This window comes from Manis pentadactyla, chromosome 1 (genome assembly GCF_030020395.1).
Source record: "Manis pentadactyla isolate mManPen7 chromosome 1, mManPen7.hap1, whole genome shotgun sequence".
Taxonomy (NCBI): Eukaryota; Metazoa; Chordata; class Mammalia; order Pholidota; family Manidae; genus Manis; species Manis pentadactyla.
In genome coordinates, this window is record NC_080019.1 from 179,437,434 (window position 1) to 179,461,435 (window position 24,002).

The 24,002-nt window shown below is 41.2% G+C and overlaps 1 protein-coding gene across 6 annotated transcripts in view; it reads left to right on the plus strand.

Annotated features, from left to right (window-relative positions):
• Positions 1 to 24,002, plus strand: part of LOC118922437 (kalirin) — a 483,582-nt gene that overhangs the window by 409,861 nt on the left and 49,719 nt on the right. For all 6 annotated transcript variants that reach the window (XM_057503419.1, XM_057503422.1, XM_057503431.1 and 3 more), the window contains 6 exons: positions 5,598 to 5,713; positions 6,197 to 6,319; positions 13,909 to 14,091; positions 15,323 to 15,441; positions 20,022 to 20,088; positions 20,627 to 20,736. In XM_057503419.1, coding sequence (XP_057359402.1) covers positions 5,598 to 5,713; positions 6,197 to 6,319; positions 13,909 to 14,091; positions 15,323 to 15,441; positions 20,022 to 20,088; positions 20,627 to 20,736 — 718 coding nt within the window. The remainder of the gene's footprint in view (positions 1 to 5,597; positions 5,714 to 6,196; positions 6,320 to 13,908; positions 14,092 to 15,322; positions 15,442 to 20,021; positions 20,089 to 20,626; positions 20,737 to 24,002) is intronic.

The following is a 24,002-nucleotide window of genomic DNA, read 5'->3' on the forward strand; positions in this document are numbered from 1 at the left end:
TGTTGTTTAGCCTCCATGTGTTTATGAGCCTTTTTGCTTTCTTTGAACAGTTTATTTCTAGTTTAATGCCTTTGTGGTCTGAAAAGTTGGTTGGTAGGGTTTCAATCTTTTGGAATTTACTGAGGCTCTTTTTGTGGCCTAGTATGTGGTCTATTCTGGAGAATGTTCCATGTGCACTTGAGAAGAATGTGTATTCTGTTGCTTTTGGATGTAGAGTTCTGTAGATGTCTATTAGGTCCATCTGTTCTAGTGTGTTGTTCAGTGCCTCTGTGTCCTTACTTATTTTCTGTCTGGTGGATCTGTCCTTTGGAGTGAATGGTGTGTTGAAGTCTCCTAGAATGAATGCATTGCATTCTATTTCCTCCTTTAATTCTGTTAGTATTTGTTTCAGGTATGTTGGTGCTCCTGTATTGGGTGCATATATATTTATAATGGTTATATCCTCTTGTTGGACTGAGCCCTTTATCATTATGTAATGTCCTCCTTTGTCTTTTGTTACTTTCTTTATTTTGAAGTCTGTTTTGTCTGATACCAGAATTGCAACACCTGCTTTCTTCTCTCTGTTGTTTGCATGAAATATCTTTTTTCCATCCCTTGACTTTTAGTCTGTGCATGTCTTTGGGTTTGAGGTGAGTCTCTTGTAAGCAGCATATGGATGGATCTTGCTTTTTTATCCATTCTATTACTCTGTGTCTTTTTATTGGTGCATTCAGTCCATTTACATTTAGGGTGATTATTGAAAGGTATGAACTTATTGCCATTGCAGGCTTTAAGTTTGTGGTTAACAAAGGTTCAGGTTTAGCTTCTTTACTATCTTACTGTGTAACTTAACTCGCTCGTTGAGCTGTTATATACACTGTCTGGAGATTCTTTTCTTCTCTCCCTTCTTGTTCCTCCTCCTCGATTCTTCATATGTTGGGTGTTTTGTGCTGTGCTCTTTCTAGGAGTGCTCCCATCTAGAGCAGTCCTGTAGGATGCCCTGAAGAGGTGGTTTGTGGGAGGCAAATTCCCTCAACTTTTGCTTGTCTGGGAATTGTTTAATCCCTCCTTCATATTTAAATGATATCCGTGCTGGATACAGTAGTCTTGGTTCGAGGCCCTTCTGTTTCATTGCATTAAGTATATCATGCCATTCTCTTCTGGCCTGTAGGGTTTCTGTTGAGAAGTCTGATGATAGCCTGATGGGTTTTCCTTTGTAGGTAACCTTTTTTTTCTCTCTGGCTGCCTTTAATACTTTGTCCTTGTCTTTGATCTTTGCCATTTTAATTATTATGTGTCTTGGTGTTGCCCTCCTTGGATCCCTTGTCATGGGAGTTCTGTGTACCTCTGTGGTCTGAGAGGCCATTTCTTCCCCTACTTTGGGGAAGTTTTCGGCAATTATTTCTTCAAAGACACTTTCTATCCCTTTTTGTCTCTCTTCTTCTTCTGGTACCCCTATAATGCGTATATTGTTCCATTTAGATTGGTCACTCAGCTCTCTTAGAATTCTTTCATTCCTGGAGATCCTTTTATCTCTCTCTGCATCAGCTTCTCTGCGTTCCTGTTCTCTGTTTTCTAGTCCATTAATGGTCTCTTGCATCTCGTCCATTCTGTTTTGAAGTCCTTCCAGAGCTTGTTTTATTTCTGTATTCTCCTTCCTTAGTTCTTGCATATTTCTCTGCAAGTCCATCAGCATGGTTATGACTTTTGTTTTGAATTCTTTTTCAGGAAGACTGGTTAAATCTATCTCCCCAGGTTCCTTCTCAGGGGAAGATGTAGCAGATGCCGAAGCTGTCTGGGTTAGTCTTGTCTGGATCATATTTTTTTTCCTTTTCATGTTGACAGGTGCTATTGACTGTCAGCTGGGAGGGCCAAACTTTTCACTTGCTACTGGCCTTTCTTTACTGGGACAACTGCGACCCCTAGTGGCTTGTGTTGGGTAATTGCGTGTAGGCTGGGTCTTTGTGTCTTGCCCGGCCGAAGTGTAGGCATTTTCCTTTCTGTGGGCGTGGTTTGCCTTAGGCTGTTTCTCTGCTTTCGCAGCGCCCGGAGGGGTAATGGACAGGGGGGCTGTTTGGCTCTTTACCTCCATGAGAGGTCTCAGAGCTGTTGCCCAGAGGGTTAGTGCACCCGATTTTCCCTATAATTTCCAGCCACTGGGCTGTGACCTGTGATGTTTCCGTCTAGCTGTTAAATCCCTGTCCCTTTAAGACTTTCAAAAAGCACTTGCTTTTCTTTGTCACAGGGGTATCAGCTTCAGCACCCGCTCAGAGGTCTTGCTGCCCTTTTTCCCTAGTTTCCAGCCCTCCACGCATGCACTGTGTCTGCGCTCTGTTGCGGGTGGCTGGGGCTGGGTGTTTAGCAGTCCTGGGCTCCCTCTCCCTCCCGCTGGGAGCTGTGGGGAGATGTTCTCAGGTCCCACCGGGCCGGGGGTTGTATCTTACCCCTTTCACCAGGTGCTGGGCTCTCACACGTGTGGATGTAGTCAGGCTGTTGTCCTGTGTCTTCTGTTCTCTCTTTTAGGATTAGTTGTATTTGTTGTATTTTCAAAAATATATATGTTTTTGGGAGGGGATTCCCACTGTCCTACTCATGCCACCATGTTGGCTCCGCCCTCAGAAATTTTTTAACATGCATTGAAATTTGGGATGGAAAAGTGAGGATAAAACTTCCCCAGAGCTCTTTCATTTACCTTAGTCTAGAGCAGTGCTGTCTGATAGGATTTTCTGAAGGAACAGAAATGGTCTGTATCTATGCTATGCAATGTAGTAGCCACTGGTCACATGTAGCTACTGAGCACTTGAAATGTGGCTAGTGCATCTGAGGGACTAAATTTTTACTTCTATTTCATATCAATCAGTTGAACTATAAATAGCCAAATGTGGCTCACATTGAACAGCACAAGATTAGTGTATCTTACAGCCTGGGAACAGGACATGGACTGAGAATCATAAAACCAGTTCTAATCCTGGCTTGAATATTTATTGCTTAAATTCTCTTATTTTAAATGGAAGGTGTTGAGACTCTTGCTACTCAAAATATGGTCCCCAGATCAGCAGCATTGACATCAGTTGAAGCTTATAAGAAAACACAGGCTCTCACCTAAACCCACTGAGTCAGAACCTGCATTTTGGCAGGAGTGCCCCCCATGCCACCCCAACCAGGTGATTTGTGTGCATGGAGAATTTAGTTAGGTACTGGCCTAGATAATCATTAGTATCTCTCTGATTTCTATGAAGTCTATAATTGCATGAAAAAAAATCAGTAACCTTTCAAAATTGCTTATTACCTGAAAACATTAAGCTTCAATTATACAGGTGAAATTGCTTCCTCTGGACCATGTAGAAATTAGCCTTTGAGTGGGTGAATAATTGAACAAATGTCATCTTGACACAGACAAGAAGTATAGCCTTATAGACCAAGGGTAGGGAGGGATCTGATCCTGAGCTGGAATGAGTGGTGGGGACGGGCTTGGAGAGCTGCAGAGCGGACAGTGGGAGGTACGTGCTGATCTGCTTCTGGAAGGACCTCCCTCCCTGCTCAGCTCCAGAGTGGGGGAGATCAGACGCCACTGGGAAGAATTAAACTTAGGAATCAAAGTCCCCTACAGAGAAGAGGTAAGCAGGCTTCCTTTTCCAGATGTGCCACCCTGTTTGTGTCGAGGGACCCTGCAGGTGGCTGGCGTTATGTCACCTGCCCCTTCCTGCACATTTCACAGCATATGTTCTGACTTTTTCAAATGCAGGTGGCAGCCTGGGTGAAGCCAGCTGCCTGCTGAGAGAGCGCACACGCCACCTACACCTCAGGGCTAAGAGTGGCAGGCACCCAGAGTGAGCAGGCTGTGCTACATCTTCTTGGGGCCTCATTGTTGCAAGCTTTAAACAAGTGGGGAAAAGGAAACTTGAATCTCTTTAGGACTTTTGCCTGATGTGGGTTGATTCTCTCAGCTACCACAGAGGGAGCTGCAATGAACAGAGCTCTGACTATGAGACAGGGTGAACAGGCGCTGGTTCTCACTTCTCAGCCCAGCTGAAGCTTCCACCTGAGCGGGTAGAAGAAGATGGTAGGTAGACTCCACCTACAATCTCTCCTATATGAGATTCTTGACCCAAAGCCAGCACTACTTTAAGTTTTTGTTACAGGAACAATTTTTACTGCATAACAACCAAAACATTCACTGGTATACAGCTGTTCAAGTGACTGGGTGTTTGGCTGGGCATCAGCTGCGTCGGCTGGGCTCCGCAGTGCAGTTCTGCTTCGGGCCGCAAGTCTGGCTGGCTTGGCTCCTTCACTGCAGGGTGGGTTCTTGTCCGCTCTACCGGTACAAAGGCTGGGGCCTCTGTTGAAGGGGGAGCAGTTACCCAGGAGAACTTATAGTAAAGATGCAGAGGTACAAGGGGCAAGGTCAAGTGCACAAGGGCATTTCAAACTCCTGCTTGTGTCATATATGTTTACAAGTGCCCTTTGTATAACAGAGTAACTTGTGCTTCACAGCCCCTGTAACCCTGGGGGACCAAGGTGGCTAAGGACCCAGGCTCAGAAGTCAAACAGTCCTATCTAAATGACTCTGGGCAAGTTCCTTATCCTCTGAAGCCTCACTTCCTTCATCTGTAAAATGGAGATAATAATGGTGCACGCACCATGGCTTATTATGAAAATATGTGCCTGCCACAGACTGAATGCTTAATAAATAGTAATTTTTCATATCATTATTGTGTATTTTATTAGTATCTAATATACTTAGCAGGAAACAGGAATCAGACATAACACAAAACAAATTTGATTGCTTTGAGCATAGAGCATACTACTAAAATACTTTGGAAATCTATCCATCTAGCCAGCTGTTCCTGGAAGAACAGGAGAAGGCAGGGGGAAAGTGACATGGATGAACACCTACCATGGCCAGCCATGGTGCTACATGCCTTGTGTGTGTCATCTCACTTAAATGAGTAGGAGTGACATGAGAACAGCTTTCAACTTATCTTATGATCAGATCCAAAGCAACATGGAAGTTGGGGACCTAGAAACATGATTCCAAGTAGGCATGATTCCAACACAGCTTCCCTATGACCACTGTTTAGAAGTTTTAAAACCAACACTCTGCTGTTAATGTGCTACGTGCCCCACTCCTGCACAGGACAGGGAGTGTGACTCATGGCATGTGTTATCCATGTAGTTACGCCAGTCCTTGGGCCATCATTCCTCTCTTGCTCTCTCCTAGAAGTCAAGGATGGCTGGGATTCCTGGCAAGTCCAGTCGGTTCCAGGGGCTGATTTAGTTGTTATTTTAAGGACTGACACTTCCCAAGGTCTCTTACCATCAAAACTAGATTTGGTATGAAGAAAACCAGCGTCACTTTTAAGTCATTCTGGGGACATCCTCCCTTACCTGATGGAACCTCATCAACAGGCTCTCACCTCGGTCTCCCCAGTCTTGTTCCCCTCTGGGAAATTCTCTCTGGACCAAGCCTTTGCTCCCTTGCTTCTGATGCCAGATTAGTCCCATGGGGAGCTGCTTTCAGCTCACAGTTATCTGGCACCTGGGGTGTGTGGCCAAAGGGGCTAGTCCGATTTGTTAAGGTCCTTCCTGAACTGGTACTCATCTCCTCCGCCCTACAGCCATCCTGAGTGAGCTCTTACAGAGGGAGAATCGCGTCCTGCACTTCTGGACCTTGAAGAAGCGGCGGTTAGACCAGTGCCAGCAATATGTGGTATTTGAGCGCAGCGCTAAGCAGGTATGTCCAGAGCTTTTCCTCATTGGCCTCAGTTCTAGGACTAAACAGAGGCCCAGAAGGCCAGGGCTTGGGACAGTCCAGAAGACGGTCAAAGCAGCAGGCAAAGTAGAAATGGGAAGTGGAGCTGAAGAGAGGAAAGAGAACAGACTGTCACTTACCAGTCATTCAGCCTTTACCACACATTCTATTCAGAGTTTGGAGATGCTGGGAGCAGATTGCCCCTAATTCATGGGTGATGCTGGATTTGGCCTAGAAGAGTCCCCAGGCTAATGGATAAGACACTCTTTGCTAGTGGGATGTTCCAAGTTTAACAGGGGCAGACTCATTCATAGAATCAACTTCCAAACTACATACTAATTGAATTACGCTGGCATTTTTCTGCATCTGTCCCACTGTCCTAAACCACAAACCTTCATTGTAGCATTGATTGTTTTCCTGCTGATGGCTGACTTTGGGTGGCTGGGTGGTTGTTTTCTCCTGCAGGCACTGGACTGGATCCAAGAAACAGGTGAATATTACCTCTCAACACATACCTCCACTGGAGAGACCACAGAGGAGACTCAGGAACTGCTGAAAGAATATGGGGAATTCAGGGTGCCTGCCAAGGTAGGGTATCACCCCGGAGCCCTCTTCCCCAAATCCACCCAGACTCCCCTATATGACCAATTTCACATTGAAGGGAGAGCAGCCTCTGTTCTCAGCAATGCTTGACCACAGTGGCAAGTGGCGAAGCACAGCTAGGATTATCTCCTTCGAAACCTGAATATCCAAAGAACTGCAGCTACAGGGTAGAGCATCTGGACAGGGGAAGTCAGCTCCTGTACACTGTGCTTCCAAGTACTCATCTTCATGCTCCAGTTCTGGAATCTGTGTTCTTTCAGTCCAAATAAGGCAAAGGCATGTATTCATGTGAAATGTACATTGCATGTGTGAATACCTATCCGCATATTCGTGAAGCTTGAATGGCTTGGGAAGTCCACCTATGGGAAGGGCTGATAACTATGGGTGGGTCACAAAGCAAGTGAGTTTCTTATTTTCTGAGCTGACTTCTTGCATCTGGCCTCAGACCTGCAAATGAGCCGGCTGGGGTCTGTAGAGAGCAAAAAGTGTGCTGGGGCACATACCACACACCCACATACCCCCATTCACACAGAGGCAGGGATGCTATAATCAGAGGAAATCTGATTTTCATCTGTTTTACAGCCCAGATTTGCTGTGAGGACCCCTGCATTAGAATGAAAATCTGCTCTGTTTCAATGCCCTCTTTGTGGTGTCCTGTCCCTCACCCTGGGGTCCCTGCCATGGAAGAGCCCTTCTTGGCATCACTTCCTCACAAGGCAGATGCTCTTCCCAGGGTGAGAGCTGCTTCTGTGGGGGGTCAAGAAGAGGCATATTAATGCACATCCTCCCTAGAGATTTCTCTGACACTATAGCACATGTTCCTCTAGCTTGCTGCAACAGAAGTAGGCCCCTAGCCTCATTCCTGAGCTGATGTTTCAGACGTGATTATCCACTTTATGAATCCTACACTGTGAAGTCTTGATAGTGGGGAGCCTTTCTCTGCAGCCTTGTGAGCTTGGGGGTCCTTTATACCTACTGTGAAAAGCTGTCAATTCAGATGAGAGACTCATTTCAGTACTGGCTAGAACAAACAGCACTAGGAAGATGGCAGATGCACAGAACCCTTTTCAAATTTGAATGAAAAGGCTTTTGAATTACCCACTTCACATCTATCTGCCCCCTCCAAATATCAGATCCACTGGTGTCCCTACATACATAGCATGGATCACAGCAGATACCCAGAAAGTCTTAAGATCAGAATCTGTCCATAACCAAAGTGGAAATGAGGAGAATTATTTAGTCCATTTAATTTCTCCTTCCTTTACTTTCTTCTTTCTATCTTTCCCCTTTTTTCTATTCACATTGTGACCATCCTAGTTGGGTTCCAGTTTTTGGCCTTTCCTTCCTTCCCTGCCATCCTGCTCTTCACTGCTGTTTATCTTTAAAACACTACTTTGGTCATATGACCACCCAGCTCAAGAACTTCCATGATTCTCCGGTGTCTTCAGGATGACATTCATCAGCTTCTGCAGTCGTGCCACCTTGCCTCCCCAGCTCTGGTTTCAATGATGTTTTTATGCAGATTTTGTGCTCCAGCTGAATAGATGTATTTTCTTGCCCTCTGAGAGACACGTCATATACTTTCTTGCTTCTATACCTTTTCTATATTATTTTTCTGCCTGGAGTATCCTTCCCTTCCCTCTAGTTTATTATTTTTTTAAAAAAAAACACCTTTCCACTTCAGTGCCACCCTGTCCTCTCTGATCCTGCCTACAAGCCAGGATATGATCTGGCCCATCCCTGCAGTGCAACCATTTTTTGTATAACCTTAAGGCACCTCACACGAACCGTCCTGTTCTCCAGTAATCTGTGTGCAGCATTAACCTCCTGTATGAGCCAGCGAGATCACAAAGGACAAGAACTGTACTTTACTCACCTACCTAACTGTAGCATATGCATGAGGGGAGGCTACAGATATTTGTGAACATAATGGAACAAAGAAGTCTGGGTGGACTTAAACAACCCCCTCCCCAAACTCATATTTCTGATATGGATTCTTTTACTTTTCTCTCTCTATGCTCTCTCCCTCTTCACTATTTCTGTTAATGAAGTTCCATTCCCCCATCTGTCATGTTCCAAGTCTCAGGGATATGTGTTATTAGGATATCTACAGGATAACAAATCAACTGAGGAGCTTCTGATGAAAGGGAACAGACTACTGCTCCATGCCTCCCATTTTCCAGAGGCAAACCTCTTTTAACCAGCCATCTTTGGTTTTAATCTTTATAACCAATAAAGAGAATTTGAAATGGAAGCCAAACTGACTTTAAGCTACAAGAGAGTAAATATGGTGGGTCTCATGACTGAAGAGAGCAAGAGCATATTGAGTATATTGAATTATTACACTTTGCTCTGAGGGAACAGATCAAGTAGACAAATGCTGAATATAAAAAGGTACTTTCTACATAACATCCCACAAATGTAAGAATAAAAATAAGATAAAGATTTGGGCAAGGATAAGAGGAAAACAAAATTTTCTTGTTGTGATATACTGTAGAAAATCCAGCTAGAAGAATAAAAATTTACAATTTTTATATGATACGATATTTTCATATTATGAAATATTTTCATATTGTGGCTTTCAAAATTTATAAGGGGTCAAGGCACATGGTGATAGGAAACGTGATAGGAAAGCTTAATAATCTTGACATCTGGAAGAACTATTTCTTCTAACAGCAAATGGTTTTTTAAGATTCTTACGGTTTTCATTTTCTATAATTCAGTGGTTTTTAATATATTCACAAGGTTGTGCAATCATTGCCACTATCTAGTTCCAGAACATTTTCATCACCCCAAGAACAAACCCCCATACCCATTAGCAGTCACTCTCCATTTCCCCTTCCTCTTAGTCCCTGACAACCACTAGTCTACTTTCTGTCTGTATGAATTTGCCTGTTCTGGATATTTTATATAAACTGGAATCATGGAATCATATAATATGTGGTCTTTTGCATCTGGCTTCTTTCACTTAACATATTGTTTTCAAGATTCGTGCATTTTTTAGCATGTGTCAGTACTTCATTACTTTTTTATGGCTAAGTAATATTCCATTATACCATCTATTATTTATATATTCATCTATATATACTACATGTTGGTTATCCATTCATCATTTGGTGGGCATTTGGATTATTTCCAGTTTGGGGCTACTATGAATCATGTTGCTATGAACATTTGTGTACAAGTCTTGGCAGGAACACATGTCTCCAGTTCTCTTGGGCATATACCTGGGAGGAGAATGGCTGGGTCCTATGTTGACTCCATGTTTAACTTTTTGAGGAGCTGTCAACTCCATTCCAAAGTGTCTATACCATTTTACATTCCCATCAGCAATGTATATGCATTCCAGCTTCTTCACATCCTCTCTAACCTTTATTACCATCCGGCTTTTTAATATAGCCATCCTGAGGGTGTGAAGTGGTATTTCATTAGGGTTTTGATTTCTGTCTCCCAACGGGTAATGATGTTGAGAAAACTCTTAACTTTATCTCTGAAAGTGAAAAAATATATGAAATAAACTGGAGTTAATTCTTCTTAACAAAAGAGAATTAAGTGATAAGAAAAGTGACTGGAGCCTTAGCTGAACTAATTATGTCTTAGAATTCAGATAGGAAAGGAAACACAGGGCTTGTCAGATAGGTATGTTAGACTGAGAAAAGTAGAATCTGAACAGTTCAGGTAAAAGATGGGCATAATTCTATTTCTGAGACTCTTAAGAGGAATATAGCTCAGGAGTGATAAACATTTTTGAAAGGTTTAGTTGTTCATACATAACTCTCTCCTGTGGAATGAATATGAAGATACATCTCAAGAGAACTGTATGTCCACACAGGGAGCTCAATAAGTTCATATCTACAAAGAATGTATCAATAAGTACAAGGAATATCAGCAACGGAAGGCAAATGGAAAGATTATAATGAGATTAAAAGAATAATATCAAGAAAGCTAACTCTTAAAGACTTGTGAAATGTGCTAAATACAATAAAAGGGCTTTTTAAAAACTATATTCAGAGTAAGGCTCACTGTTTAAGGGAAGATAGTATAATATTAACTGATGAAAGGAAGGAAGGGACAGAGGGAGAATGGGAAGAAAGAAAACAAGGAAAAGGAAAAGAAAGAAGACTGGAACTACTGAACCCTCCTTTCCTACCTATCTTTTCCAGCAGATAACATAGAATTTAAGATGGAGAGGGCAAAACACACATTAGGGGACACATGAAGCCCAGGATAAGTGAAATATCAGTTCCATATTTCCAGACCCAAATAAATTATACTCCCCAGACTTTCCCTGTTGTCCACAAGGTCACATCCATCTTTCTGAACCTAACATTCAAGAATCTCTACAATCTGACCCCCACTTGATCAATCTGTATAAGTTACTCACTTGTGGTGGCAATATTCAAGTCTCACATTGGCTTAAGTTTTGAAGGGGAAAAGCTATTGTGTAGCTATATGTGGAAATGAAGAAGACAGTAGCTATGTGGCTGGTCCTCCCAGGAGTCCAAGAAAAGCTGAATAACTCAGCTTTACGGGAAGAGCAAGAAATGTGTCAATCTCACCTCTGGAGATTAAAACGAGGATGTCTCCCTAGACCAGGGGCAGTGCTTGCAGCCACATTGTCTGGTCATCTCATGAGAGGCAGCGATATGTTATCGCTGTTACTGTGACTCAGCTTCACTTCTTTTTGCTGTCTGTTTGCACTTCTACTCTGTAACTAACTACCCCGTTCTCTGTCTCTGCCACTGTCACTGTTAATCCAGGACACCTCAGTGGTCACTGACTGCCTACTGACAGGCTGTCCTTATGGGAAAAGATTCTGCCCCTGGTTTCATTAGCTGTGACCAGGCAGGTGGCAGATCACATGGTGCCACCAGAGTCACCCATGTATATGAAACCACTTCCAACTGCGCTCAGCTGAAGCTGTGGGTATGGTTGGGGTCCATTTCATGGGTCACAGTTTTCATCTAATTCTTCCCCATATAAACCCTCAACTCCTTCTGGTCTAGCTTTACTTACCTCCAAACACAATGTTAACTCTTCCATTTATTCAGTATGTATGATATGCCTACTGTTTTCTAGACATTGGAGATACAAATGAATAAGGTATAACAAGGTATAGCACTTACCTTTTAGAAGTGCATGGTCTAATGAGACATAGATAACTCAACGTTATCCATGCTGAAGTAGAGGCAGAGATGTGGTACTCTGGGGATGCTGGAAAAGGCATCACCCACACGGCTTGTCATGGGAGAGGAGATGAAAGAGGGCCAGTGGACTGAAAGCAGGGATGAGTAGCAGCCACTCACCAGAGCAAGAGGGCCAGGTGAGGGTTAGTGTGACCAGAGTCTCAGGCCATGGAGACAATGGAGATAGTCACAAGGGCAGGTGAGGCCACATGGGGAAGGGCTTGTCTACAGTGCTCCTTTTACTACTTGGTCAGCTGGGTTCCATACCTGGAATACTCTTGGTCACAAGCCACTCTCCTTGCTGACTCTGAATCACAGTTTTGATGTTTCAGGATGTAACATCCTCTGATAGGGCTGCCCTGCCAGGCCTGCTGCAGCCATCTGACTATACCCCCATCTCATGCTGAAGTCTCCTTGTCTAGAGCAGAGAATAAATACGTCTTTAGAAGACTTTTACATAAAGATGGATTTCTTGATTATAGCTGTAAAAATTAACCTCTGTTTTAAGTAAATAGCAAATGTAAGAAAAAATTATTTTCAGAACAACCACACCATCACTGCTAAATGCAGTAAGGTAGAAGGCCCCAGGGTACCAGTTATTTTTTTGAACCAATTCCCAATGCTGTTATTTTTGCCTTCTGGGGGCTAAAGAGATGTTTCACCTGTTCTTCTACCCACATTTTGTCCTGCTTGCCAAAGCTCTTCTGGGCCTTAATCTCCCAGCTGTGGTTACCAGCCGTCTGTCCTGGGGCAGGAGAGGCTCAGAGGTGTGGAGTGAGTTGCTGCATGGCCGGAGCCTGAGTCTCCTTGGCTGAGTCTCCAAAGCCAGGTCTTCTCTGCTCACTCCTCTGGTTGGAATTTCTCCCTCTCGGGCATTTCTTGAAAGGGGCAGTCTCTCATGGGAGCGGCTGTGCAAAAGCAGCCTGGAAAAGTGAGGGAGGGTGGCCTGTATAATAAAGAAAGGTTCTTCTGTCTGTTCCCATTGCTCCAGTGATTTTCTGCCTCAGTTTCCCTTAGTTACCTAGATTGTAGCATGACCCAAAACAAACCTCAAACCTAATTTTCTGCATTTGAAAGATAATTTTACTTTTCAGAATATTTTTTAAATATTCTTTCCTTCCTCTTAAAATTTATCAGGATTTTGAAGTTTCAAAACCCAAACTTAAGATAAAAGACAAGGAAGTGTTTGCTAATTTGAACATCCCTTCCATTTCATATCTTCTCCAGTGTAAGTCCCACCTCCCCCATGAGAATTTTCCTGCTCATTCCAGTCTAGTTCATTTTTCTCCCATTTTAAATTCCTGCAGTGTTAACTATACATACTTCTCATTTTGACATACGATTACATAATGCCCTGAGTTATTTAACCACTTTGTGTGAAAATCTTGTCTTCCTAGATATATAGACTGTTTGGGAAAAATAAGTCTCTTTTTTTCTCCTTTTTTTTTTTTACCCCCCCAAGCCTGTCCCCACAGTCCTCTGTACAGTGGTGCGGACAGAGTAGGAGTTGGATAAACTCTTGCTGGAAATACAATTAACCCAATACACATCAGAGCTCCACCTTACTTAGTCCTATAATGGATACTAGCTTCATTAATTCCTCCTCCTCTCCTCTCCCCTCTCCCCCATCCCCTTCCTTCCCCTCTCCTCTCCAGTGGAAACTAAACACAAAATCACAAAATCCTGGTGGTGAAAGGTACAGCGTGTATTCTAAAATTTGCTAGTTGGATTTCTTTAGATCCTGGCATGTGCCAACTTACCTTATGTTTAGAAAGCCTACTTCAGGCCAGTTCAGTGAAGGGAGAAAACTAGGAACTATGGACCAGAGGCAGTAGGCAAATGGTGTGAACTTGGACAAGCCCAAAGCCTCTCTAAACCTCAGTTTTTTTTCATCTGTGATACATACAAAGACACCCACACCACCTACCTCCACTTACCTCCTTTAAGGTTTTCAATGCTTTACAATTCAAATGAGTCTCAGATGTGATATTTACATACTCTGATAAAGTCTTATATTAATGTATAAGGTCCCTACATCAATAATCCCAATGATAACACTTATGCTTACTGAGCTCTTACTGTGAGCACTGTGTTCCAGGCTTCCAGGCACTGTTCTAAGCCTTCTACACCATCAACTTAGGTAGTGCTCACAGCAACACTGCATTGTAGGTACTGCTGGAGTTTCTGTTTTGCAGATGAAGGAACTAAGGTACAGAGGGTTTAAGTAATTTGTTTAAGACCTCCCAGCTAGTAAGTGACAGAGTCGGTATATAAACCCAGTTAGGCCATGAGGTATCCGCAGCTGCTGTGAAGAAGAAAAGAGGAATGGGGGTGTAGGGCCAGGAGAGTAAATGTAATCTAATAACTTAAGACCATCTTTTGGGGCAGCAAACAAAGGAGAAGGTGAAGCTTCTGATTCAGCTGGCTGATAGCTTTGTGGAAAAGGGCCACATTCATGCCACAGAGATCAGGAAATGGGTGACCACGGTGGACAAACATTACAGAGATTTCTCCTTGAGGATGGGAAAGTACCGTTACTCCCTGGAGAAAGCCCTAGGAGTCAACACAGAGGTAGGTATGGGATTGCCCAGTGAGGACATTGTCCCTTCCCATCTCCCTCAGGACTGCTGCCCTCTTCACCCTGGAAGGAAGCAGGGTTTCTGGGGCAGTCTTTCTGAACTGTTGACCTCAAGAGCACTTGCCTTGTGTGGTCTTTTTAGTGGAGGGCATAGATCTTGCTGAGCCATTGGCCTCCAGCTCCCTATGATTTGGTGCTATATATATTACAAAGTTGCCTGACCAGGTGGAACCTATGGCTAACAGAACAGAGCTTTTCTATGTGTAGAGTTAACTGTTGACTTTGGGAACTAAACCCTTTATCTTGGCTTCATCAGAACCTCTTCCACCCAATTATGTTAATGAGCAAATGATTACTCTCCAGAATGTATAATAGTGCTCTTTCAGGAATAAAGGGTGCAATTTGTATAAAGGCTATTTGATGTTTCAACTGAAAAGAGGTACTATTTGCCAAGAAGCAAGGGAAAACTGACTTTTAATCTCTTCTTTGTAATAGGGGTCAGTAACCTATGAATTAAGAGCTAAATACAGACTGGCAATTTAATCCTAGGATTTCTAATTCTTAAATATTTAAATAGGCTCATGCTCAAAAGCAGAGCAGACTAAAGAGTTGTCAAAGCACTTAAATTGAGGGAATTAACATCACCCCCAGGCTATAACCTGTGAGGATTTTTTCTAGAGTTTCCCCTCTTATATAAATACCCAAACTGTGATTGAAGTAAGCAGAAATGGACAAATAGAAAATTCAGTAAATTTCCTATCATTTAACTTTCTATTTCCAAGGGAAATTGTTTGTTTAAATAAAAATATTTGCTTTTATTATTTTCCCTTAATAAATTATTTTATGTCTTTATGTGTTTCTGTTTTACATCTATTTTAATGGTTAATAATCAATCTTGGACTAATTTATGTGTGTATGTGTGTTTAGATTTAATGAGGACCAAAGTCTTTGGGGAAATATAACATTAATTATCAAATGTGTTAATTGTTTTTCCTTGTTGTGGATATTAGCCCTGAACAACATTTTATACCCTTCTTATTTGAAAAACAAAAATCATCCCATGAAGAAGAATGCTTCTGGGTGGCAGTTTGTGGAACTCCCCATCTCCTCATCCTTATCCATGATATCTTTCTCAATCCTTCCCCTTTTCTGTCTCCCCCAACTCTGGTAAGCTGCTTTCCCAGAGCATCTCCAAAGTGACCTCTGTGATCTCTCTGTGTATAGGATAACAAGGACTTGGAGCTGGACATCATCCCAGCAAGCCTTTCAGACCGTGAGGTCAAGCTACGGGACGCCAACCATGAAGTCAATGAAGAGAAGCGGAAGTCAGCCCGCAAAAAAGAGTATGTTTGGGGGAGCTTCCACCCAACCAGCAGGTTCCTCATGACTGTGCTTGATTTTCATTGCTACCTGTCCCTTTTGATAGCTTAATGTATCCTCATGACCACCTACAGAGGTTGGAATGGACAGACATGATGCTTCCACTCACATTTCACACTAATCAAGAATTATAGGGTATTGGCTAGTGGAAGCAATGACCCATGTTAACCTTAAAATCTGTATCTTTATCATTCTGCTTTATTTATATTAGTATTACAAAGTTACACAGACCCAGAGATCTTGCAAGAGCTTTATGAAGAATGTTTTCACAGATTCCTTTTGGGTAATTCTGGGGAAAAAATTAGTGTGCCCTAAGATGAAGAATCCCTATGTAGTTGATTTTATCAAAATGTAGTAGGATCACCCTGAATGGCCAAAGCAATCCTGAGAAGGAAAAATAAACCTGGGGCGATTATGCTCTCTGACTTCAAGCTCTACTACAAACCCACAGTAATCAAGACAATTTGATACTGGCACAAGAACAGACCCATAGATCAATGGAGCAGAATAAAGAGCCCAGATATAAACCCAAGCATATATGGTCAGTTAATATATGATAAAGGAGCCATGGATATACAATGGAGAAAAGAAAGCCTCTTCAACAACTGGTGTTGGCAAAACTGGACAGTGCATGTAAGAGAATGAAAGTGGATTACTGTCTAACCCTATACACAAAAGTAAACTTGAAATGGATCAAAGGCCTGAATGTAAGTCATGAAACCATAAAACTCTTAGAAGAAAACATAGGCAAAAATCTCTTGAATATAAACACGAGCAACTTTTTTTTGGAATGTACCTCCTCAGGCAAGGGAAACAAAAGCAGAAATGAACAAATGGGACTACATCACACTAAAAAGCTTCTGTACAGCAAAGGACACCATCAGTAGAACAAAAAGGCATCCTACAATATGGGAGAATATATTTGTAAATGACAAATCCAAGAAGGGGTTAACATCCAAAATATATAAAGAACTCACATGCCTCAACACCCAAAAAGCAAATAACCTGATTAAAAAATGGGCGGAGGATATGAACAGACACTTCTCCAAAGAAGAAATTCAGATGGCCAACAGGCATATGAATAGATGCTCCACATCACTAATTATCAGGGAAATGCAAATTAAAACCACCATGAGATATCACCTCACACCAGTTAGGATGGCCAACACCAAAAAGACTAAGAACAACAAATGCTGGCAAGGATGCAGAGAAAGGGGAACCCTGCTGATTCGAATGTAAATTAGTTCAACCATTGTGGAAAGCAATATGGAGCTTCCTCAAAAAACTAAAAATAGAAATGCCATTTGACCCAGGAATTCCACTCCTAGGAATTTACCCTAAGAAAGCAAGATCTCAGATTCAAAAAGACATATGCACCCCTATTTTTATTGCTGCACTATTTACAATAGCCAAGAAATGGAAGCAACCTAAGTGTCCATCAGTAGATGAAAGGTTAAAGAAGAGGTGGTACATATACACAATGGAATACTATTCAGCCATAAGAAGAAAACAAATCCTACCATTTGCAACAACATGGATGGAGCTAGAGGGTATTATGCTCAGTGAAATAAGTCAGGTGGAGAAAGACAAGTACCAAATGATTTCCCTCATTTGTGGAGTATAATAACAAAGCAAAACTGAAGGAACAAAATAGCAGCAGACTCACAGACTCCAAGAAGGGACTAGCGGTTACCAAAGGGGAGTGGTGTAGGAGGGTGGGTAGGGAGGGAGGGAGAAGGGGATTGAGGGGTATTATGATTAGTGCTCATGGTGTGTGTGTGGGTCACAGGGAAGACAGTGTAGCACAGAGAAGACAAGTAGTGACTCTGTGGCGTCTTACTACACTGATGGACAGTGACTTCAATGGGGTGGGTGGGTGGGGACTTGATAATATGGGTGAATGTAGTAACCACAATGTTTTTCATGTGAAACCTTCGTAAGTGTGTATATCCATGATACATTAATTAAAAAAAAAAACACCCCAGATTCCAGCTGTCAATGTGCTGCACACCAACTGGAGAAGACAGACAATACACAAAATAAATCACTAAACCATTTGGTTTATTAAAAAAAGTGTAGTAGGATCATAGTTCCCTTGGAGCTGAAGAAATGGAAGCTGGTCTGCCAAATCAGAGCTTATGTTTCATCTGAAGAATTTATTAGTTTGTTTGGGCTGCTATAACAATGTATGAAAAATTGGGTGGTTTAAACACCAGAAATGTATTGTCACACATTTCTGGAGACTAGAAGTCTGAAATCAAGGTGTTGGCAGCATTGATTCCTTCTGAGGGCTGGGAGGGAAGTGTCTATTCTAGGCCTCTCTCTGTGTCTAATAGATGGCCATCATCACATTCATATGGCATCCTCCCTGTATATGTGCCTAAATCCAAATTTCCCCCATTGGGAGGACATCAATCATTTTGGAATAGGGGCCCAGCATCCTCTAGTATAACCCCATCTTAACTAATTGCATCTGCAATGACTCTACTTCTAATTAAGGTCAGTCTGAGGAAATGGAGACTGGGACTTTGACATATGAATATTGGTGGGGCAAGGCTGGGGTGGGGGACAACACAATGACTTATGTCCCATAACAGAGAGGGAAATGAGAAGATCATACTTGGCCAAATCTTCCTTCTGCATTTTCTCTGGGACACCAGATAGCCAGAGGTTAGTAAAGGATGGGTAGAAAATAAAACAAAATATGGTATAAGATGGTGGAGCTAAATTAAGAAGAAAGACAGGCAAAAGTGCAGAAGCAGATGGAGAAAAAGGAAGAAGGTAGAATTCCAGAAACCCAAGGCAATAAAATCAAAGACAGCTTTTCAAAGCATGTCAGATCATGTTCCCCCTGATCTTCCTTTTTCCCTTGTTTACCAGTACCTACAGTGTTTGCTTACATGATCTTGTTTAATCCTTGCAGCAAGCCTGTATGATCAGCTGTTTTATAAGTCCAGTAAAGGACAAAGTCCTGATTGAATTCCTGTTTGTCTGACTTCAAAGTTGATGTACGTTCCTCTCTACCAAAAGAGTGAGAGTGACTAATTAACTTCTGCAAAAGAGAATTTTTTTTAATCAATACTTTACTTCTAATAAGAAGTCCACTGTTGGAACAATGTATTGCTTTAAGGAAAACCCATCAAGATAAAGGTCCAGGAAAAGATGCTTCTCATTTTAATATTTCTTGTATAATTTCTAACCAAGGACACTTTTTGGGACAATCTTTCTCAAAATTTTAGTGTGATGGAACACCTGGAAATAGGGGTTCTCATTATGAGCTACCATGAAAAACTGACATAGGAAACCGAAGATAAATGTATAAATATATACTTTGTGCTAAATTAGATATTATTGCATATCGTATGCTAGCTAGAAAGCACCATTTCTAATAAAAATCTGTGAAAGAGACAAAATGAAGTAGGTATACTACAGTGAAGTCATGCACCCTTATTTAACAACTGCCTGAGTACATTGTGTTATCTAGGGATCCATAGAGAAAAGGAGTCGTGTCTTTGCAAATGTTTAGCACAAGCTTCTCTTTATAAAAGATCGCAAAGCAGTAACTTAACATTGTTAACGTGCTATGTTTGTGACTACACATTCTGCTTCATGCACTTCAGTTTGTGATGTAAATGAACACCATTAGAGATAGTGGTCAAGTGTACAGGATAATCTAGGCCAGAGGTCAGCAAACTATGGCCCACAGACAAAATCTGACTCATCACCTGTTTTATGTAGTCTGTAAGCTAAACATTATTTATTTTTTATATTTTGTAATGGCTGAAAAGTGTCAAAAGAAGAATAATATTTAGTGATTTGAAAATCAGATTAAATTTTTCTGTGTCCATAAATAAAGATGCATTGGAACACAACCACCCTTTTTTTTTTTTTACATATTGTGTAAGGCTCGTTTCATAACTACAACAGTTCAGTTCAGTGATTATGACAGAGTTGGAATGGCCCACAAAGATATACTGTAAGCCTCTTTACAGAAAAATGTTTGCTAACCAGTCTCAGTACTGGTGTCTTGGGCATTTGTTCCTGGATTTTAAACCTAATTTGACTTATATAACTGTGAACTCTTTTGCTGTAAGTCAGCAATTCTACCAAACAGAAATTGCCATTCTAGGAGCTATAAGAGAAATGTAGGAAGCTGAGATTCAAGGTCTCTAGTTGATGAGAGTGGGTGGGAATGCAACTGCACGCTTGTGTGCACATGCATATACACTTGTGCAACTGAGAACAAAAACGCATCAGCACATAACCATGACATGGTAGAACTGTGGCTGAAAAGAGAGAGAATATAGAACCAGCTGAGCACAAACATGCTGAAGGGATTCAGAGCAAATGATCAGAGTGAGATGGATTCAGAGGATAACACTTAGAGGCAAGGAGTTTTGAAGAAAGGAAGAGACTTACTTTGGTTAAGTAGAAAAATGGGACATTCAAGAATGTCATAAAGGCTGGGGTGGGGAAATGAAGTTTGAATGAAGGCAGTGAATTATATCTTAAACCAGCTAAAAGTGCATTTGTTTCCTTCTAGATTCATCATGGCTGAACTGCTCCAGACAGAGAAGGCTTATGTAAGGGACTTACATGAGTGCTTAGAGGTAAGTCTTGAAGTAATCAGTTCACAGCTGTACTAGAGAAATGACATCCTTGCCAGAGTCAAATCCTTGAAAGGGGCTCTTTGTCTTCTCCCAGAGCTTAAAGAATAAAAACCTAACCAGAGGAAATCTGTCTCCCAGAGTCAATAGTAATTGCATGGGATTTTAAAGTACTTTTGAAAAGAAACTTCTCTCAGACTGGAGCTAGACCCAGCCAAAAAAGTATTTTGAATTCAAAAATAAAAGCCATGACACTGTCAGTGACGTAAGTTGAATCTGAAAATCTTCAACTTGTCCCCAACAAACGCTCAAGTACACACACATTCAATAAATAAGATGAGTATGGCGGATGTGAGTTTCCCTAGCAAGAGTTCAAAATAATGGAACATTCAGGCTTGCTTTCTTCCTGTTCTGCTTATTTACTATCTCACTTTTTACACTGTACATGTATCCCCAGTCTGACCTTACAAGTTTGAAGTCCTGTTTATTTTGTCCATCATGTGGCAGTACTTCCAGTGATGAAACCATTGCTGTCTTACAGACCTACCTGTGGGAAATGACCAGTGGTGTGGAGGAGATCCCCCCTGGGATCCTTAATAAAGAACATATCATCTTTGGCAACATCCAGGAGATCTACGATTTTCATAACAAGTAGGTTGGTGGTAGGTTTCGGTGGACCACATGTGGGGCCATAAATACCCAATAACAGGGTTTCCCAACAAGTAAGATCAAAGCTAATTGGTAAATCTTGCCTGGGAAAGTATGACCTATTAAGTTTTCTAAGTCAGCTACTGTCAGACTTCTCTCACTTACCTCTATTTCTCCACAATTGTCCAAAATTCCTAGTGGAGAGTGAAGCCAGTTATTCATCAGTGTCCTTCCCCAGATCCCCTTAGGGACCTATCTCGCATCTTCATACCCAATCAGAATGATAACCAGGCTTTGAAGAAATAAAAGTAGCCTCTTCTCATTAACACCGTGGGGAATCCTGACATTAGAATTCATCGAAGGCTAACTGTTCTACCTTGGGGGCCTTAGGCTTCAATTTCCATTAAAGTTTTCTTTCAACCTATTTATTTCCTCCATCCCCAACTACCCCATCATACCCACCCTCAACCAAAAGACCATATATACACAAATAGATAATCAAAATAACTAATAGAACATATTTCTTGACAGCTTATAAGGGAGAATATCAACTGACTGTGTTTTGTTGAAACACATAGAAACAGAGAATCCTAAAACATTACCATTCATTTTGTCAAGCTGGCAACTTGATTTAAGTATCTTTTCTATAGCACACTGAAAAGCATGTTGCATTGTTAACAGAGGGTCGGCAAGAACATTGGTTGATTACTTACATCACCAAATAATGAAAATAACTCAGTTTCCAAAATGCAAATAGAGGGATTATCAAGCACAAGGAATAATGTTGGCATAAAGTTCTAGAACTCTCTCAGGACTCTGTTGCAGAGAAGGACTAAGAAGTAAAGGTTTAATGTGGGATACAATTCAGAGGAAACCCAAGGCTCTTACTGAGGTAAGTGGTCATGCTAGAGATAAAACTGCCAGCTCCAAGGGCTCCTAAAGAGGCCATGTGCACAGGTGTGACAGCCAGTCTAGGGCAAAACCCCAGAACAGCGCTGCTCGAAAGAGCTTCTGCAATGATGGAAATGTTCTGTGTCTGTGCTGTCTGACTCAGTAGCCACTAGACATGTGTGGCTAGTGAGCATTTGAAATGTGACTAGTGTTACTGAGAATTGAATTTTTAACTTTATTTAACTTATAAAATTTAGATGGCAAGTGGCTACCACAGTGGACAACCCAGCCCTAGAAAATGAGACATCAGTATGTCCCTTTGCTAAGAATGAGTGAGAGATGAGTAAGAGTGGGTGTAACAGGATCCTGAGTTCTAAAAGGTCTAAATAAGAGGTGGAGAGTAACTCCTCTCTTGTCAACTCCTGATGAATCCCCTCTTATGTCATCAAATGGCATCAATTCAAAGAGAGCATAAAATATGTAGCTCTCATGATGTGTTAACCTTGTCAGCTTATGAAAGCAGTAAGCTCTAGGTAGAAAAACCTTCTAACTTTATGGAGTATTTAATAGAAGTTCCCAGTCTTTTTTTTTTTATGACAAATTTTAACATGCTCCATTTGGTTTGTCTGGAAATCTCCAGAGAGAAATATTCTCTCTTCATGGCTGTTTAATCAGATTCCAGTAAAGCCATTTTTGATCACTGATCCCAAATCCATCATCTGAGCCCAGCTCAACATTATCCCATCTCCCTCAGGATATCTGAGAAGACATCGGATTGGTGGGCTGTAAGTCATTATACTTTGCTTTTCTGATTGATGATCTCTGGGATTTTATCAACAAGTCTTATTTTCCCTGTATTCTTACCAAATTAACTAAGTATAAAAATCTAGAGATCACAAAGTGTACTTCTCATGATCCCTGCTTTTGCCAAATCAGTGTATAAGGGGAAAGAACATTAATTTCAGAATTGACTAGTTTTAACAAAATATCTAGCATAATCATGCCTCTTAACCTGGTTTCATGAAATCACTCTAGTAAACCATGCAAGCATTTAGGTAGTTTTTTAACTAGCTGAAAATCTATCTACCAGTTACAAAATATAGTTCTAAGAAACCCTTTTAAAAAAAGGTCAGGGTAGACCCTATAGAATGCTGCATTCTTTAGAGGAATAAATTCAGTTATAAGGAACACAGCTATCCAGCAAATGTTACCTTTTTATAACAGTATAGAAACAGGAAGGAAATAAAAACCAGCCTCTAAGCAACCAAAAGAGAGATCACAAAGATAAAGTTCTTATCTTTTCACAGAAGCACCTTTCTGTCTTCCCTAATGACTACTTAACCTCTTGGTTAGATTGTTTCCAAGTCCATAACAATTTAGAAGCACTAAGTAAGAATCAAGAACTTGAGCAAGTAGTCTGAAACCAGTGGCATCAAGTAAAACCTGATAGGAAAGAAGACAGATTAAAAAAAAGGCAAAGGAGCCCCCAAAATGATAGTGGTCAAGGGCTACTCAGTATTGGTGCAAAGATCCTATACTGACAAATAGAACCAAACACAGACACTATATTACATTAGAACATAATAATATTTCTAATAACCCTGAATCATTGATATATTCTGCATTAAAAGCCTTGCAATACTTTTAGAAAGCTATCTGCCAAAAAAGTAAGTAAATTATGTTTTACTATCCACAATTTAAGGGAATATAACATCCAAGAAAATCAAGCTATATATTAACTCCCTACAAGATCTGTTGGACTAAGGCTTTACTCTACTTCTAATGTATGCTTTCTACTTAATGCCATACAAAACTGATTGATGGAGAAAGCATAACACCTATTAAATCTCTAATAAATAAGAGATAAAATGGCACATAAGCCAACTTTGAAAGTGCAAGCACTGTGAACTCCATAAGAGAACATGTCTTTCACTGCATAACCACAGTGCCTGACACACAGTAAACTTTAAATATTTGTTGGATAGACAGATGGACAAAAATAGTTGTAATTTACAGACTTACAGCCAATGCTGTTCCAGTCATAATTCAGTCTTTTATTTGTGAAAGTCTCAAGACAGGGAAAGCCATGATTTTTTTTCCCCATCACCACCAGAACCTTCTAGACCAGCAAAATAATTTAATTTCTGAATGAAGGAGTTTACAGAGAGCTTCTTAATGGGAGGACTATACGATGATCCAAACACCTACTTGCTTTTCAGGAGTACTTTTCTGAAATGGTCTCTTTTTAACTTGAAAATATCCAAGGGTTCTTTTTAACTCCAATTGCTTGTGTCTTTCCAAAGATGAAGTTAAGTGCTATTTAACACAGATATATAACTCCTTTCATTTCTAGTACATAGCTCAGGTTATCTGCCTGT